Source organism: Mycteria americana, chromosome 1 (genome assembly GCF_035582795.1).
Source record: "Mycteria americana isolate JAX WOST 10 ecotype Jacksonville Zoo and Gardens chromosome 1, USCA_MyAme_1.0, whole genome shotgun sequence".
Lineage (NCBI taxonomy): Eukaryota > Metazoa > Chordata > Aves > Ciconiiformes > Ciconiidae > Mycteria > Mycteria americana.
Genome location: NC_134365.1, coordinates 54,483,079 through 54,500,991, shown reverse-complemented (window position 1 = coordinate 54,500,991; position 17,913 = coordinate 54,483,079). Strand labels below are relative to the sequence as shown.

General features: G+C 38.9%; 1 protein-coding gene across 9 annotated transcripts in view; it reads right to left on the bottom strand.

Moving 5' to 3' along the window:
* CNOT4 (CCR4-NOT transcription complex subunit 4) overlaps positions 1 to 17,913 on the bottom strand; it is a 91,002-nt gene that overhangs the window by 44,690 nt on the left and 28,399 nt on the right. For all 9 annotated transcript variants that reach the window (XM_075498212.1, XM_075498150.1, XM_075498141.1 and 6 more), the window contains one exon: positions 1,391 to 1,634. In XM_075498212.1, the coding sequence (XP_075354327.1) occupies positions 1,391 to 1,564 (174 nt within the window). In that variant the 5' untranslated portion in view covers positions 1,565 to 1,634. The remainder of the gene's footprint in view (positions 1 to 1,390; positions 1,635 to 17,913) is intronic.

Here is a 17,913-nt window from a genome sequence, read left to right as displayed (position 1 = left end):
CAGACAAAGATGAACCGAATAGTTGTTGGTAAAAAGTAGTGTAATAAATCCAGGTAGATAAAGCAACTTACACAGACAAGGAAATTCCAGAAATGTCATGTTGTACCAGAAGAGTAGAAATTTCCTTGTACTATGAAAATTACTATACAGCATGTGTCATCTACAGCAGGTATCACATGTCTAGACTGATTTGGCTGACGACAGGTGGATCCTCCTTGTAGAACATACCGCTCAAATATCATGGCAAATTTGCACCATTTATTAACAAACGTATGTTGTTGTGGGACAGCCTTCAAGCTTGCAGAGGCATCCAAACAGATTAGCAGTGACAGCTCTACTGTAGCCAAAGCCCAAAAGAGCAGCAAGAAAATATGACTGGAAGTGCTTATAGAAAGCTGTGGCAGTGAATAAAGATAGTGAGACCAAGTAAGATTACTTGGGGTCTGAAAAGAGAGCTGTAATGAGACAGGAAGCCAACAAAAGCATTAACTGAGGATAGGATCACGATTAAATAGCAGGAGAAAGAGGGGACAAAGAGCTGTGATTACAAAAAGAGGAAGGCCAGGCAAGAAAGTTACAATCAAGGAAGTCATTAAAGAGAATAAGATATTGAGAAATAATTTTATTAAACACTGAAGATAAGGAAATAATGAGGTTAAGCAAAACACTAAAAGGAGAAGGAAAATAATTCAAAGGAAAAAGCAGGCAACTTAGTGAAGCTGAAGTTTATAGTTGTGGCCAACCAAAGTATCAGGCAGACATCAATTAAGAGACAGGGAGCAATTAAGTGTGACTCTCAAAGTACTACCTTTAAACATTTGGCAACAAGATCAGAATACTAGACAAGCAGACTTAGCCCAGATTTTGAAATGCTTTAAAGTTTAACACCATTGGATATATTTTCCAGAAGTTTTACATGTTTAGTGTCCAGAAAACTATGGATTAAAAGCTCCAGTGCCACAAACAAAACAAGCAGGTGCTTTATAAGCTTGCCTCAGACAGTTCTGCTAGTTTAGCTGAACCTTGGCCCTCAGCAAACCCCTCATGCTGGAATCCTCACTGTCCTTCCTGAAAAGACTTAGTCAATGCACGAGCACCCCAACTCAAAGGATTTTTTTCTTTTTGGCAGTTCTCCCAGCATCAGCATGCCTTAGTTCTGATCCACAGCTTCCCCTATTAATCCAGTTCTGAACTTAACAAGCCAAGACTAGCCGTTGCACAACAGCTTTGACACATATGCAGATAGAATCTGAAAGATCCAACACCTCACCCTTGATCTAGGCCATGACTAGATGAATGTTTCCCCGAAGGAAAAGGATGTCTTTGGTACCAAGACAATGCAAGAGCCTTGTGATATGTGCAAGACAAGCCGCTGTTCCAGGATATTTACCTTTCTGCAAGCAGGACAAAGTCCATTCTCATCAGTGCGGATACGATGCCAACAGAAACGACAGATTTGGTAGCCACAGGTGCAAGGGAAGAAGTTGATGTCATCAATTTCCAGAGGCTCCATGCAGAGGGGGCATTCCACAGGGTCTTCCTTAGCATCAGGGCTGCGAGACATCTTTGTATGTTCGCAGAGCAGCAAAAGTTTATAATAACTTAATAGACCGAGGTGGTCAGCACTTGAAGGTCTGCAAGAGAAGTCGGGGGAGAGAGAGTAATTAGTACTTTTGACATTTGACAACCTTTCTTTTGCACTTTTTAATATTTCAGTTCTTCACCACTTTCCTTCTCCCCACACAAATTATCTACTAACACACAAGTTACTCCCTAATAAACTTGAGTGTGTTTTCCTACTCATGAGTCACACAGTATGGCACTGGTGATGTACCTCCCTACCTGGATAGGCAAGCACTTCTTCGACAGTTCACTAGCCTATCTGGGTTTCAAACCGTACAGCTGCAAAGAAATGCTTAACAGTGTACACCATACATTGCTTCTAAGTTCTGCCAGCTCCTTTAACTATTGCTTTCTTGAAAACTTCTACAAATCCAAAGTCAAATTCTTGAATGGAGGACCTCATGTTTAAGATCAATTTATTCCTTTGCTCAGAGACTTAGAACAATAAGAGATTTGGAACAACATTTAGGTTGTCCATTCAGACTTTTCAGTAGGGTTACAGAATTATCGAACAAAACCAAGAAAAGCTTCTTATTCAGGAGCATTCATTTCTTTGTCCATCTCACGTTTTGGTCCAGAGATTGATCTCCAAAGATCAGCCTTAGGACCATGGCATTAGCCAAGATTTGTCAGGTATTGCAGCTTTCTACATGTGTCAGACAACTTCCATCAAGTCATTTATGCTTTTCATCAGCATCCAATTCACCCCAAAGCCCAAATATACGCATATGGTCAAAAACCCCCTAAGTTTTAACTTAGAGTGCAGCCACAATAAGGTATTTCTGGATCAGAATTTTGAAGAGAACCAAAATTCAGGTCACTATTTTCTTCACTCATTTCTTGAACTCAGTCATTTTAGTATGCTTCTCTTCTGTCAATTTAAGAATGCAGCACAAGTTACTTTCAGACTCAAAACATGGCACGTACAGTCGTCACTGAGATATTCAATCAGTTTAGAGTTTTTCTTCTTTCTTTTTTCATTGAAGTACCACTCTAGATATTTGAAGTAGTATCTAATCTCAGCAAGCTGTCTCAATCTGCTGCATGAGACATGCATGTAGATGGGACAGAATTAAAGGGCAACAGTAGAATTTTTAGGTGGACCTTTTGAAGGAGGAAAAAAAACCCACCACCACCAACAAAAAACAACAACAAAACCCAACAACTAGAAACCCACTGAAAAGCACTGAAAAAGATGTGACCACAACTGATAGCCGGATGGTCATACTATCTCTAGCGAACTACATCACTTCTTTACAAATAAGTGATCTCAAAAGTTTTTTAAAAATCCAAAATTCTTTTTACAGTTATGCCTTTCCCAAAACATCAGTCATGCAATTATAATTTAACCACACACACACACAATCTGGAGTCCCCCCTACTTTCCCAGAGAGTTTTTGGTTTCATTTCTAACCAAAAACTACTAGATCATGTACTATCCAATCTTTCTCCAGGCTTTTAGAAGCAAGTCCAGAAACAAATTCTCACATCCACCTACTTGAAGAAGAGTGTGAAATTTATTCTTGTCCTTGGAAATAAGATGACTGAATGTTTTCAGATCAAACCCTTGCTCACAGATTTCTGTATGTAGTAGCATTAGCCTTACGCATCTTTGGTTTGATACTTTAACAACCACAAAAAAAACAGTCCTGTTTATGGTCTTCCATACTCTAAACGATACTTCCTTGCATGAGGTCTATCTTGTAAAGCCCACAAGGTTCCAGCTCCAGTTGGGACCTCCCAGCTTACAGGATAGGATCCGTTTAGCATCAGTCTGCAATACTTGTCCCTGTCCTGCACATATCTTCAGGAAGTGCAGTTCTAGTAAAAATATAATACCACTGCCCTAGAGAGAAAAAGTTCCACTGGATGCTCACATAAAAGTAAGGATGAGAGAATGGATTTTAGATGCAGTAAGCATAATTTCTCTATATGGCATGCACTAGCAACAACACTGTCCTCCTTCTGACCTTCACAATGATTAAAATCAAAAGAGTTAAACTCCTACAATAATACAGCAGCTTTTACTTCATTATCTATGCTTTCATTAGTGCTATATTTACAATCATTTTGACAGGCTCAAAAACAGGTTCTGGGACCTTACCAATGTTTTCTACAGAGAACACTAGCAGAATCTGACCTGAAGGAAGGAAAGGATTAGTTTGTTTGGGAGCTTTGTCTTGTTTTTAAGAACACATTCCCACTGGCTGAAGAGTGGGAGGGACTGTTAAAAGGCCACAGCACATTATTTAATTGCTTATTATGCAGGTAACTTAGCACACATTTCTACAGCAACCCTTACATTTCCTGCAAACTTTTCACACTTGTATAGCAGCAAGACCATTACAATATCAAAGTGACTTTAAACCAAAGCACAGGGTAAGCTGAACAGATTTTGTTCAGTTTAGATTTGGATTTGACTTTGTCACAGATCTCCAAACAACAGGTCAGTAAGCAGACAGCATATTCCCTTTGACTGTGTACTCATTCCACCGCATGCTCAGCAGCTTTGAGCCTACTGAAACACATCTAAATAAAGCTATGCCATACCACTACTAGTGAAGCTGTAGTTAAAAGTGCAGTTTTGAAGAAACTTCAGCCAGCACAATAAAATTACTGAATTATGAAGTTACTATTTGGAATCTCTGCTAGAAATGTCATCAGTTCATGTGAAAAAAAGTATGACATATTAGCTAGTGCCTCTGGGATGTGCAGACAAGCTCTAACAAAACTGCAACACGATTAACATTTATGAGCTGTTTAAGTTAACGCTAAGAGTTCAGCAGCTGCTAGCAATAATGCCAATAGCTTGCTTCAGTCAGCAAATGGCCCGTTATTTTATAACAAGGAGTAAAGAGCAGCTGTGTGCCATGTTTCTTGAAACTAAGTAAGAGGCAATATTTATTTACTTAGGAAAAGACCATTCAAGCATCCCATTTAAAGATTCTCCACTGAAGTGTGTCTCCATTTCAGGAGGGTTTATAAACCAGGGTCTGTCTCAACTCTGCATCAGAACAATGCTTGTTTTTTCAAAACTGGAATAACATGCATAGTAAGGCATCGTTAATGCATTGTTCATATAGCACTAGCAAGAAACAGAGTAACTAGTCAGCTCTAAGGCTATTCCAAACAATTCAAGATTAACGTCACAGGAAAAGTAACACAGCAATGGCAAAAACCAAAAGGTAGTATTACATACTGTGTTTAATCCAGAGTATTTAGCCTCTGGGATCAAGTTCATAGAGATTAAATTAATAGCATATCAGGAGAAGAAAAGGAGGAAGGTTGTGCATGTGTACACACGATACAAGCAGCTAGAATTTGTCCATACACTTCCAAAACGCCAACAACTGCAGTCAAACAGGGCTCTGACAGCTCCACATCCTGTTTACAGGAGACTCTGCCAAAACATTCATACACACAGGGATGGAGTGGAGGTGGACAATGTCCAGCAGCATCTCTTAGATTTAGTGAATTTGTAATAGGTAATAACCATAATGTAGAAATATATAATTGTGTATCTTATCCCTTCCACCATACCAACTAATAAATTCCTTTCTTTTCCAAATACATATGCAAAATGAAAAGAAAAAGGTAATTTTTTTATTAAAAGTGCTTACTTAGTGGATTTGACAGCTGTGTCTAATCAGCTTCACTGTACAATTGTTTCTCTTGATGAAATCTGCCCTATCTTGCAGTCAGGAAAAAGAAATCCTACTATTTGAGGGTACTCACCTAAACACAATTTTACTCCTAATATAGCTAGTGATTTCAGTCCGTTCAGGATGCAGACGTTGCCTTTCCCTTTTTCACTTGAGGTGAGCAAGTTTCACTTCCAGCAGTTTATCTTCCCTATTTAATTTTTAAAGGTGTCATAAAAAAAGGGGGGCAGGGCAAAACCAACTAGCTTGTTATCAATCCTTTTTCCTCAAGTGCACCTATTTGAGACTTGATACACACTTCCCCTCATCTCCCCATGTTAGACACCAGAACATCTCCACCTGCTAGTAGTTCATTTTAGTAAACGTGTCCCTTAAGGGCAGCTAGCTGCAGGGCATACAGACACGTTCTCCCCCTCACATGATGGGCTGAATCCAGCCTTGCTACTTGCTCTAAGACACTAAAAGCGTCACAGCCAAAAGTTGACAAAATCTAGTCATGAAAAACCTGAATAAAGGACTCGCATCCCAGAAAATAGTTGGAGACTCAGGGCCTCTTGAGGGAAAATATCCAGACATGTGTTAGCTAATGTTTCACTTAAAGTTCAAACATACCTGACACTTGAAGTGAAACAGGTCGGAGTCTATGCACCAAACCTTTAGTAAGGGTTCATTAAACTTACACAAACAGAAACTCATACTTTTTTTCGTGGTCTTGTATCTTTTGAAACTCATCAGCCCCGAGAAGTCTCAAAAATGCACCGCAGATGCTGCCTGTATAACACCACAGGGAAGGCAGACCCTGAGACCCTGCTGAAGCATCAGTTTTCTTTCAACACTTCATGTCCTGGTTTCAGCTGGGATAGAGTTAATTTTCTTCCTAGTAGCTGGTACAGTGCTATGTTTTGGATTTAGCATGAGAATAATGGTGATAACACACTGATGTTTTAGTTGTTGCTAAGCAGTGCTTATACCAAGTCAAGGACTTTTCAGCTTCCCATACTCTGCCAGCGAGGAAGCGCACAAGAAGCTGGGAGGGAGCACAGCCAGGACAGCTGACCCCAACTGGCCAAAGGGATATTCCATACCATATGACGTCATGCTCAGTATATAAAATGGGGGGATTTGGCCGGGAGGCAGTGATCACTGCTCAGGGATGGGCCGGCCATCGGTCAGCAGGTGGTAAGCAGTTGCATCACTTGTTTTTCCTGGGTTTTGTTTCTCTCTTTGTTGTTTTCCTTTTCATTATAATTTATTATTTTATTTTATTTCAATCATTAAACTGTTCTTATCTCAACCCATGAGTTTTCTTACTTGTGCCCTTCAGAGTCTCTCCCCCATCCCACTGGGGGGGGAGGGAGAGCAGGAGCAGGGAGCTGTGTGGTGCTTCGTTGCCGACTGAGGTTAAACCACAACACCTCACCTCTGTGGTGATCCCACATACAAGCCAGAGGCAGAAAGGCAAGCAGACTACAAGCAGCAGCTATAATGGGTTATCCCTTCCTTGAATCAGGAGAGCAGCAGCAGTTCTGTCAGCACAGCACTCTCCTCCAGGCTGGCATTGGGGCACAGCAAGCCCGAGGCCCACACTTGGACTACCCCCTCTCACTAGTGACTCTGCTGAAAGGAAAGCAAACTTGATCTCCTTCAGTCTCTGAACATAAGAAAGGTCACTTCATTGCATTGCAGTGACCACTGAAAGGTTTACATCAAAATTTTTCATAGGCAGGCTGCAGAGAAAAGCCTATTTTTACATTCTTAAGCACGCAGAGCTGAGGGAGATCCAGCAAGTTAGTCGTTTGGGCCCCAGAGAGAACCCATATGGGCAAAAGTTCACATATACACATCCTAAATCATGGATGGATTGTCTAGTCATTAAAACATCTCGTCTTGTGTCTTAAGTCATCCACACAATTCAGAAGAAATCTGGGGAACTTCCCCAGGCCACCTCTTTGACATGCTGCCCTCTACTTGCCTGTTATTTTTTGGAGCACTACACAAGGAGAGTGAACCCTTTCTCTTACCAGCCCTTTGCTCACATCAAAATGCAGTAATATTTTACAATCACCTGGTTAGCAACACTGATATAGGAGGCGGCAGGAATGCTGAAAACAGGCTATGCTTTTCTAAGTTTTATGGCGCTGTTACTGACTGAGAACAAAGACACCTCAGTGGCAAGCAAGCAGACTCTTGAATCCATCCAAGTTAATTTTCATTTGAGACAGAGGGAAAGTTTACTTCCTACTTCTTTTTCCTGACTGTGCTGAACATTTAAAGCAAACTGTACTACTAATTGCAAATTCAGGCCCAGTAACTGCACAGTCCATTTTCTCTCATGTCTTCTCTCTGGAATAATTTTATTCTTCTGTCTGTGGTCTGCAGCTACATTTTCATCACAGTACAAACAACACTTAAGAAAAGTAAGAGGTAGACAAAATCCCGGATGTTTAGAACATATGACCAGGAATCAGGTAGCCATCTCACTATTTTTGAAAACAGCATTACATTGACTAGGATTATCCCCGAGTTATTTAGCTCAAAGATGTCAAAACTGAAGTCTCTAGAGAGACTCCTCTGCTTTAAACCTCCCTGCAGGTGCTTAGGAGTTCACTCTGGTGGTTTCGGACTTTGAATTCTGCCAGCATAAGCAGTTGTACTGTCACCTGAACCAACAAGACCAAAACATAACTATTTTGGCTGGGTCATATTTTACCTAAATCAGTCCTCTATCCAGTTCATCACGCAACCATGCAGAAGCTTGCACCTGCAGGGTGAAGATGCAGAAACAAGCACCTAGGGGTAGCAACCGCTCAAGCAGCATATTCAGCAACAGTGCAAAAATCAGCCAAAGAATTCACTAGCTAAGTTTCAACCTAATGCCCTCAAGGCACCTTAATAACAAAAATAGAAGAGTCAGATGCCACCTGCTAAATGAAAGGGGAACTAATAATTCTTTATATACCTGGTGTGAACACAAACTATTTCAAGACAGTTATGTGACAAAATATAAAGAAGTTATGTACCACAAAAAGATGCTTTTCTCTCATTTAAACTGAGCCAAGAATTGGTCACTGTAGGCTTATTGTTATAGGACTCAGAGCTTTTATGCATAAATGGCTACATACTGTCAGTGACACATGAATGCCAAGTAAGAGATATTTACTCAAATAACTTTCTTACAAATCATGAACAGAATCAATGTGTTAAATTTTATTCAGAAAGAAAATAGGCCAAATAAGATTCTGACAAATTCATCCACAAGCACATAAGGCTTTGGACACAATTATCCAAGACGACACCACCACCCTAGCATGTAGGTCAACTCATTCAATGAAATTAAAAGCATAATATTGCTCTGTAATTGTCCAAATTAATTTCTCACATTCATTCATGTTAGAACTTGAATGCTACTATTCCTTATTTTCTTTCTGCATGTCCCCATTTCATTTTTGTACTGATAGCACCACTATATATAGATATGATATGCCAAAAGCATTTGGATAATGAATTAGTAGTGGGCTATATGATTATTAAATATTTTAAAAGCCTATGTCACAGACAGTGACCATCTAATATTGGTATACATATTCCAGCATGATTATTCCCAATTCCTCAGGACACAAGCAGGAGATGCTCAAGCAACAGGTAAAACAAAATAGCCACATCTATGCAGATTTGTGTACAAATTGTATATCACAAATTGTTGTCAAAGAACATTGCAGACACCATAACATATCATGCAAAAAAAAAAAAATTGGTCAAAAGATAGATCTATCTGCTCCTGTTAAACATGAAATATGTTCCATCTGAATTATCCTGAATTCCCTAAAGCTATCATTACTGGGAAAAAGGGTGCTACTCTATTTCTTGTACTTTTTCTTCAGAGCATCTGCTACTAGTCACTGTCAGAAAGAGGATCTAGATAGATCAGCTTGCCAATCATGCAGCAACCACAGGCAGCTATTAAACAGGCTATTTGGGGAATAGAGTCTTTATTCTGTTCACGCAGCACCCTAGCACAAAACACTCATTCTGCAGCGGGGGTACCTACGTATCAGCGTATCACAGTTCAAATTTTCCATAATGCTGTGTTCTGGTTAGTCCTTAGTAAGGCGATATATACTCAAACACACACTTGTCCTCCTTGAAATCTGTAAAGCACTACTAGCATTGGAAAACTCCTATTCTTTCCATGTCCATACCAGTTTTCTCTGTGTTTGAAGACTAGCATATTGATTTCATTCTTCACTTACATTCTGTCACAGAAGCCCTATCAGACAGTTGGAACAGCACTTTGGAAAAACAAACTGTTTTATAAAAGACAGGTGACTTAAGAGATTAAAAGCTTTGTTAATGCATATACATGCAGTAATTTGTGATACGACAATATTTAATTGTAAAGGTAGTTACTAACATAATACAGCGTATTCAGCACCAGTGCAGAGTACCCCAGCAGACTGAAGTTTTTTTAATGATAACATAACAGGCTAGCACTGTTCAGCCACTCAAACTCCCTACAGCAAGGCACAGAGGCAAGGTGAGCAATGGCACCTCAACCTCACTGACCTGCACTTCCACCTGTTTCACAGAAGTTTCCAACATCCAGTTTTTCTAGTGCTTTTACCTCTGCAGATTAAAAACCACAGACACAGATGTTTAATTGGTGCTATCCTGAGTAAATTTGGAGACACTGGCTGGAACAGCTTTAAGCATCAACTTACCCCATGTTGCAACCCCCTGAACCATGGCACTGTGCAACTGAAGCATCTCACTTCTCCATGAAGTTCTTATTCTTCTGCTGCCTTTTACTCACTATGACTTAAAATCACTGATTTTAAGACAAACTACAAGTTAACCCTCCCATCAACTTAAACTGATTTTAACTTTCCAACTACAAAGTATATTTTTTCTATTGATAACTACTATATATGTTGATCTACAACTAAACAATGGTTTGTGGTTGTTTTTTTTTTTTAACTAACTCAGCAGAAAGTTTGCATTACCCACACTTAAGCTGTTCCTGTTTCAGTATGTAATACGTTCCTCTGATTTTTGAGGGTTTGTTTCTTAATCCAGTATCACTGGAGCATTTAATAACTTCTTTTAAAAAAATCTACATGGAATTTTTAAACTAGCAAAGTGTACAAAAGTCATACAAAATCTTAGATGTGCTTGTAATTTAAGACGGTATGTTCGCAAAACTTGAAACCAATTAAGTTATCTAAAAGTAGCAATGTTAACGGTAGGTTATATCTCCAAATCCTTCAAGATTTCAGAACAAGTATAGCATATCCTCATTTTCCTTTCCTGAGGGTAAAAAAAGAAAAAAGCTTTTTCACCTTAAGAGAATTGGTTCCTCCAGTGAAAGTGAACACATCATTGAACTAGTAAATTCAGGTGACATGGCCTGACTGTGCCTTTAAGAAAAGCAGGTACAGCAGGTAAACAGATTTCAGTTCTTTAGCTAGTGAACTCTACTAGTATAATTAATGCTGAACCTCACTACTAGTATCGATCAATGTGTATTGATCATATGCTGAATATGTTGACTACTACAGAAAATGCTAATTTAAGTGACAAAGATCACTAAGTAGAAGACTTGCATTATAACACCTGTCAAACTTGATTTTGATGGGGGAGTTGAGCAAAGAAACTTATTTTAAGAGACACGATCTACAGATGAATTTAAAACTTAAAAAAACCCACACAACCCAAAACCAACAACTGCCCAAGTCACCACACCAGTGGTACCCTTTCCCTTTGTGCAGGACTTCAGGCTGTTCTCCTTCCTCTCCCGTGACACAGCTCAGCTGCCTGCCTGTCTCCTCAGCAGCCCTCTCACCATCTCCCACTTTTCATCAGTCTCCCCAGTGCCACTCAGCCTATTCACATTTTCCTAGGATGCCTTCATGCAAAAGATGAAAAAAACAACGTTTGTTCCCAGCTTCCGGCTACTGGAGTTTTTATCAGTCTGTTTCTTTCTTCACTGAAGAAGAGAGGTAAGAACATGCCATTCTAACGAAAACTTCTTGTGCTAGCTTGTATTAGATTGCATACTTAATAACAATGGCCAGTATTCCCAGATCCAATTATAAAGAAAAGCTTGGCTCTGAAGAGGTCCACAGACTTTAAAGAGAGACGACCCAGAAATTCTCACACACACACAGAAAAAAAAATCACCCCCCTTGAGATTGCAAGACTGTATTTGAATATAACCCAGTTTGCGACATCCTGCCAGCAGCCATTATCTGCGTAATTTACCAGAAGGACTTATTTTTGACCTGCTGCTCCAGCTTCATTAGTCCACATACACTTAATATTACAACTGGTCTGATCTAAAAAGATGCCTGAAGAACAGAAGTCGTACAATCACTGAAGTACAATCTAGCACAGAGCACCATCAATGCAGTATGCTCAGAAAGAAGCATACGCAATTTTTTTTTAACTTGCATTAAAGGACAGCTCAGCTTTTACATTAAAAAACCTCTCATTTGCATTTTCATGGTGCAGCACAAACAAGACCACTGCAGCATCTTTAGAAGTCCTAGCCTGCCTGTCCAGCTGCACTCAGTAAAGACAACAGTTGTACTATCCAGTGCAAAAATCTTGTAACCAGTTTGCTTATTAATTCCTGGATATTTATGTTATCCAAATAAATGAAAAAGAATATTCAGTTAAACCTCCTGCAAACAGATCTCCAGAGATTTTTTTTATTATCTATTAGATAAATGCCCTCCTCTATAGCAAAAGGATTATCTGTTATTTGCCCCTGAAGAAGCAGTTACAGAAACCGTATCTTCCACAGAAAGCATAACTAAGGAAAATGCCATTGGAGCTAAGGTGCACTACACATGAAATTTTTCTCTTTGGTTTTTTTTTGGTTTTGGGTTTGGTTTTTTTTTTGTTTGGTTTTTTTTTTTTTAACACAAAAATTCAAAAGATCTTTAACTGTTAAAAATGCAGCACTATCTTTTGCTCTTAGGGGAAGAGCATCCAGTAGTTAACACACACACTTCTGAAATCATCTTGGGAATAATACTAAAAAAGCTGCTGGGGGGGGGGGGGGGGGGGAAGAAGCACAGAAAAGGGGGATAAAAGCTGATCCCACCAAAGAGATACGCGTTCTCATTTGTAGCACTGTGCATTATAGACACACACATATTCCTTTAGCCCATAAGAATTCCCAAAATGACTTGTAAAAAAACAGATATAAAATGGAAGACCAGGTGATCACAGGTTGTGGCTTCTTGTCTCTACCTGCTAAGTATCTCGGGAACCTTCCAAATTCCTTAACTCTCCCTTATGAATTACTGAGTTGTCACAGCAATATTAAGTGATAACAAACCGGAAAAAGTCTATCAGCCACATATTAGTACTATTAAAAAACCCTCACACAACACACATGGCAAGTAGTAAATTTTCTGTTTATGCATAAGCAGGGGGGATCGAGCACCCCACCTGCCTTGCCTCTAGCTGAGAGCCCCCTTGAACATTGTTCTTAATTCCAGACTGCTTGAGATGTTTTTCTTGAACAGAAACAGTATAAGTGAATGTACTAGGTAACCCTTTTCCTATGTTACCAAGACATGAATAAAACTACGAATTATTCACTCTGAAGCTTAATAACACAGCGGAATACACTTCAAATCTAGGAAATGGGAGATCCAGCCAGTGTTAGCAACAACCCCTCAGTTCCCTTCACTAGCATCCTTGAAATTAGGAAAGCATAAACTAAGACACCAGAAAATCTGAGAACACATTTTAAATAATTCTCAAAGCTCTTTACGTAGGTGTTTAAAATTTGTTTAGAACAACCTTCAGAAAATGGATGATAAACTACTTAATGTTGATTTGTTTTCTCCCCACCTTCTCAATTAAGGTGTATTTATTCTAGACTTCAGCTCCTGCAGTTGTTCAACACTTTCAAAAGAGAACAAAAGGATAACTTGACCTTTAAGTATTACAGAGCAAGAGACCTATTATGCGCTTTTCAAGTCATTTTAAACAGCAAACATGAACATAATATCAGCCTAATTATTATTTTCTTAGCAACAACAGTATTAGGTCTCCCATGTTTTTCCATAATCCATGAAAGAATAAAGACTTTTTAGTTGGGTTGGAGCAGAGAGAAGCACTAAAACAAGTCTAAGACTGAGAAATCTGCACAGAGAAAGCCTTATACAGCTCATCTATAGGTTCTGAATGAGCAGTGATTCCAGCTTGAGTGCTTCTGCTAATCAAGTAATAATGCAAAGCATTGAGCTCAGAAGAATAAAAACTCTTTGTCAAAAGTCCATGCGGTCCTCAGTACCCACAACTCTATCTTGAAACTCACTGGCAGCTGATGCCAGAGATTAGAGGACTGGCATGAAGTATGCTGTATGACACATTAGTTAACAAATCAACAGCCACATATGGCACTAGATTGAACATGCCTGCTTATTCTTATACAAACAACTACTTTGTCACTTACCCAGTCAGAAACTGTGAAGCACCTATGTTAATGGCTCCCCTCAGTGCTAGCAGTAGCTTGGACTTTTAAGTCTAACCTTAAGAAAAAAAAATAAACCACAGTAATTCTTGATCTTCATTTCACTCTGGAATTACGTGGATGTTTTACAAAGATCTCAAATCATCTTCTGATTCTCCAGGCTGTAACTTTATTCCTGACAATTGAGTGTCGTACTGGATGCCATGAAGCAACAAAGCCTTCACAGGACTTATTTAAATAAGAACTGTGATAACTGGAATAGTCTGAACAGTACAGATTCATTATCAGCTGGAAGCATGCCTCACTCCTGAAAGTTTCTATAGACGTCAAAAGAAAAAAAAAAAAAAGGGGGGGAAAAGCAGCCCAATGTGTATATAAGAAAATCTACAATCTTTATAAAGAGTCAGAAGGTGATGGAGAGAACTCCAGAGATATCTCTCCTCCAGAGCTGAAACTGCTCTCCTGGAAAGCTAGCAGGAACCACACTTTACCTCTCTCTTCTCAAGGCAGAAGTTTCCACATTGAGGTTAGCCCTATGAACAGGAACCTCAGCAGGTGGCTACCAAGTAGACCTCTTGGCTTTAACTGAGGAAGACAGCAAGAGAGTAATAAGTGGTGATATAATCAAAACCCAACTTCTAATCACCACACAAGCTATTCATGAAAAGGTCAGGAATGGAACAGAGACAGTAAAAGTTAAATTTTAAAACTATTAAATCACTTTATTTCTGGACCCAGAGATACAGTGTAGGAGCAATAGCACAGCTGCTGCCATTGCTCTGTATAGGAGAGAGTGCAAGGAAAACTGCTGGAGCAATAACAGCTTCTGACAGAGTTTGTTGTTTACTCCATCAGCTTTGGTACGCTATACCATTTAAAATATTTCCAAATCTGAATTAAGTACTTTGCCTTTTAATGACTCTGGTTACACATGATCAAACCAAGATGAATAGATTTTTTTCTTTTTTTTTTAATCAGGGAACTCAGCAGTAATTTCTCTTCATGTACATCACGTTTTTTGAATATGCTGTGGTCTGGAGCTCACTTGTACAGAGCAATGTAGACTTGTAATACATGACAATGTGAATTTCCAAATTCAGGTCTGATGTGAAAATAAGCCATTAGACTTTGTCCAGTCATTTCTTGAAAGGGGGCAAGGGGAAAAAAAAAGGGGGGGGGGGGGGGGGGGTGTCAAACTAATCCCCTGGTTCAAAGTGTTCCTGACTCAGCACAGGAAGAACAAAGCCAGAATTTTCTCTTTAGGAGCATCAAGCCAAAGTTAATGAAGTTGCATTTTGAATTTAAGGAAAACATACAGTTTGGGAAAGATAATGACAACCAACCACCAATCACAGAACGCTGACACATGAATTGCCATTCCTAGTCATTAAATATTACAAAAATCTTGAATTTATTAAGCAGTAGTCTAGAACTGGGATTTCTTACCTCCATTTATTAGAATATAATTGTAAAAGCCCCAATGTGTTAATATACATGTCCTGAAAAATTGGCAAAGGAGTTTTCCCCTCAATACCTGCACATTCATTCTTTATCTGATAACTTTTTTCAATACAAGCTCTACTTGCTACAAATGAGGAGTGCAAATTTATAAAATCAAATGTAATTAATGCTTGATCAGACAATTTTGAATCAAATTTCAGTGGGGTAAAGGAAAAATCTCTTCACAAACATTTTATGCAAGAGAGCTATAAATTCTAGTCCATATTTATTTTTAAAGCCATTTTGCTTAAGAGTTTGACTGTGTTTGTCTCTCTAAGTTTAGTTTAGAAGTTACTTGCAGGTTTACTTTCATAGAGTCTGGTCAGTCATACATGTTGATCAGGCTGCTGAGGAGGAGCACAGTTCTTACCTGCTGAGCCTGTATGTGAAAACTTTTGCTAATGAGTTTACACAGATGCTTTTTAAAAGTCTGCTATTGCAGCTACCTGTTAAGAACAGGAATTGATAGCAAAAATGTTTTAGAACGGACTTTCCATACTTGTCTTTTACTGAAAGGAAATGTTTTGCTTGGAATACTTCTGCCTTGAGAAGAGAATGTTTGCTTAGAATGTGTTAAGACATTTCAGAAAAAGTGAGCAGATTGAATTTCTTCACCTCTCCTCCCATTGGGTTTACAGAATCAGAGGTACACTAGTACTTTCAGTACTGCACATTATTTCAGCTTCCAGCCAGGTATTAACCATCCAAAGAAGCATCCATTCATGAACAGAAACACATCAGATTCTCCAGGTGTGAGCAAACACCACAAAGCCTGCAGCTTTGAAGATTTAGTCTGTAATCAAGTCTGATGACCATGCTAGTTAGAGCTAGAGTTAGCAGGCAGTCAAAACAAAAAGAGGAAAAAATATCCAACTGTTCATGGAGAGACAAGTCACCCCCCATAAATAATTTTTTGAGGGAAGTCAGAGATCATGTGGACCAGAACAATTTTGTTTTCTCCTCAAATTTCAGAAAGGCTTTCAATAGGTTCTGCTGAGCTCTCTAAAGAAACTAAGCTGCCATCAGAAGTGTCTGTCCTCTCATGGATTAAGAACTGATTTTGAAAACTTGAAAACAAAAGAAGGAACAAGGCAAGTCAACCATGGGAGGTCCATGTGATTCTCTGATATCACAGATACAAGTCCTTCTATTTATTAGCAATCTGAAAAAGAAAGCAAGGAGGAAGTGGACAAAAGTTACTACACCAAAGGACTTGCCATTTGAGACCAGCACAGAAATCTGAAGGATCTCATGAGATTGAAGAGTGATAAAATAGTATGAAATACATTGTTGCTAAATGCCAAATGATGCAACCAAGGAAAAATTACTTCTAACTGAACACAATAATGCACCAATCTACCCAGTAATTTTAAGGAACAAGCCCTCTGAGCTGTCATAAGTATCTCCTGTAACATCAGCTCAGTAATCAGAGTCAGAAGCCAAACTAAATACAAGGAATTATTATGAAAAAAGTACCAAACAATGTCACTGTAGAAGCCTACAGTGCACCTGTGTCCTGTACTCAGAACAATTCTGCTTTCCTCTCCCCACATACAGAAAAGACTAGCAAGTACAGAACGAATAACAAGAATTACCAAATGTATCATAAGGAACAAAACCGACCTGCTGGAAAAAGGATACTGTGGGTACACAAGTAGAATGGAAGTGACAAACAGAGAATATGTATAAATTCATCTTTATATATGTTACATTTTATATACACACACACATATATATATATAAAAAATATAACACTGTGCCTGGTTAAACCGTGAAACTCCTTGCTATCAAAGGTTGCAGATGACAATTTAAACTGTTTAAAAATAATCAGACAAGCTGACCAAGGTGGAAGATGCAGTGTAAAGTGAGTAGATCAAACACTATTAAGCAGAAAATATACTGCCAAGGAAGTGGCTGGGCCAGAGAAGTCCATAGACTTAGGGACTCCTATCAGAAAGCATCCTAGAAAACATATCGCTATGTTCACTCTGATCTTACAGTCTTCCCTAGAGCATCTGCTGCTAGTTACTAACCACAGCAAGATACTGGGCTAGATAATTTCATTCTGATCCAGTCCAGCAGATCTTGCACATGGTATTGGTCTAATTTATTATGAAGTTCCACACTTTTAGAAACATAAAAGGAAGGGGAAAACAACCATTGATACATACCGCTGAGTTTGGAGTGGTTTTGGACACTGGATTCCTTCCACATCTTTTTATTTCCTATCCCTAGAGCTGACTTTAGCATTTTTATAAACATGCTTTTACAACTACTACAACTTGACAGACCAATTAGAAACATAAGCAGTTATTTACCTAGCATCTGCTAAACACAAGAAAGTGAAAGAAATGCACCATACAGAAAGGACAGTGCAAGTACAAAGACTTCCATGTTTAACTTAAATCAAGAAAAGTTCTCCCTCCATAACTTCATTCGAAGTCCTAAAGCTGGTTAGCAGCAGTTAGCCAGGCAACAGATGCACACACAGTGAAATTTCACAGCTCTTTGCAGTACATCAGGAAATTATGTTGAACTGCTGAGAAATACTCCCTAATTTTGATCAACAAAACCTATGAAAAGCTAATTTAATGTTACAAATCTGCATCTGCTGGGTAACCACAAATAGACTACATGAGC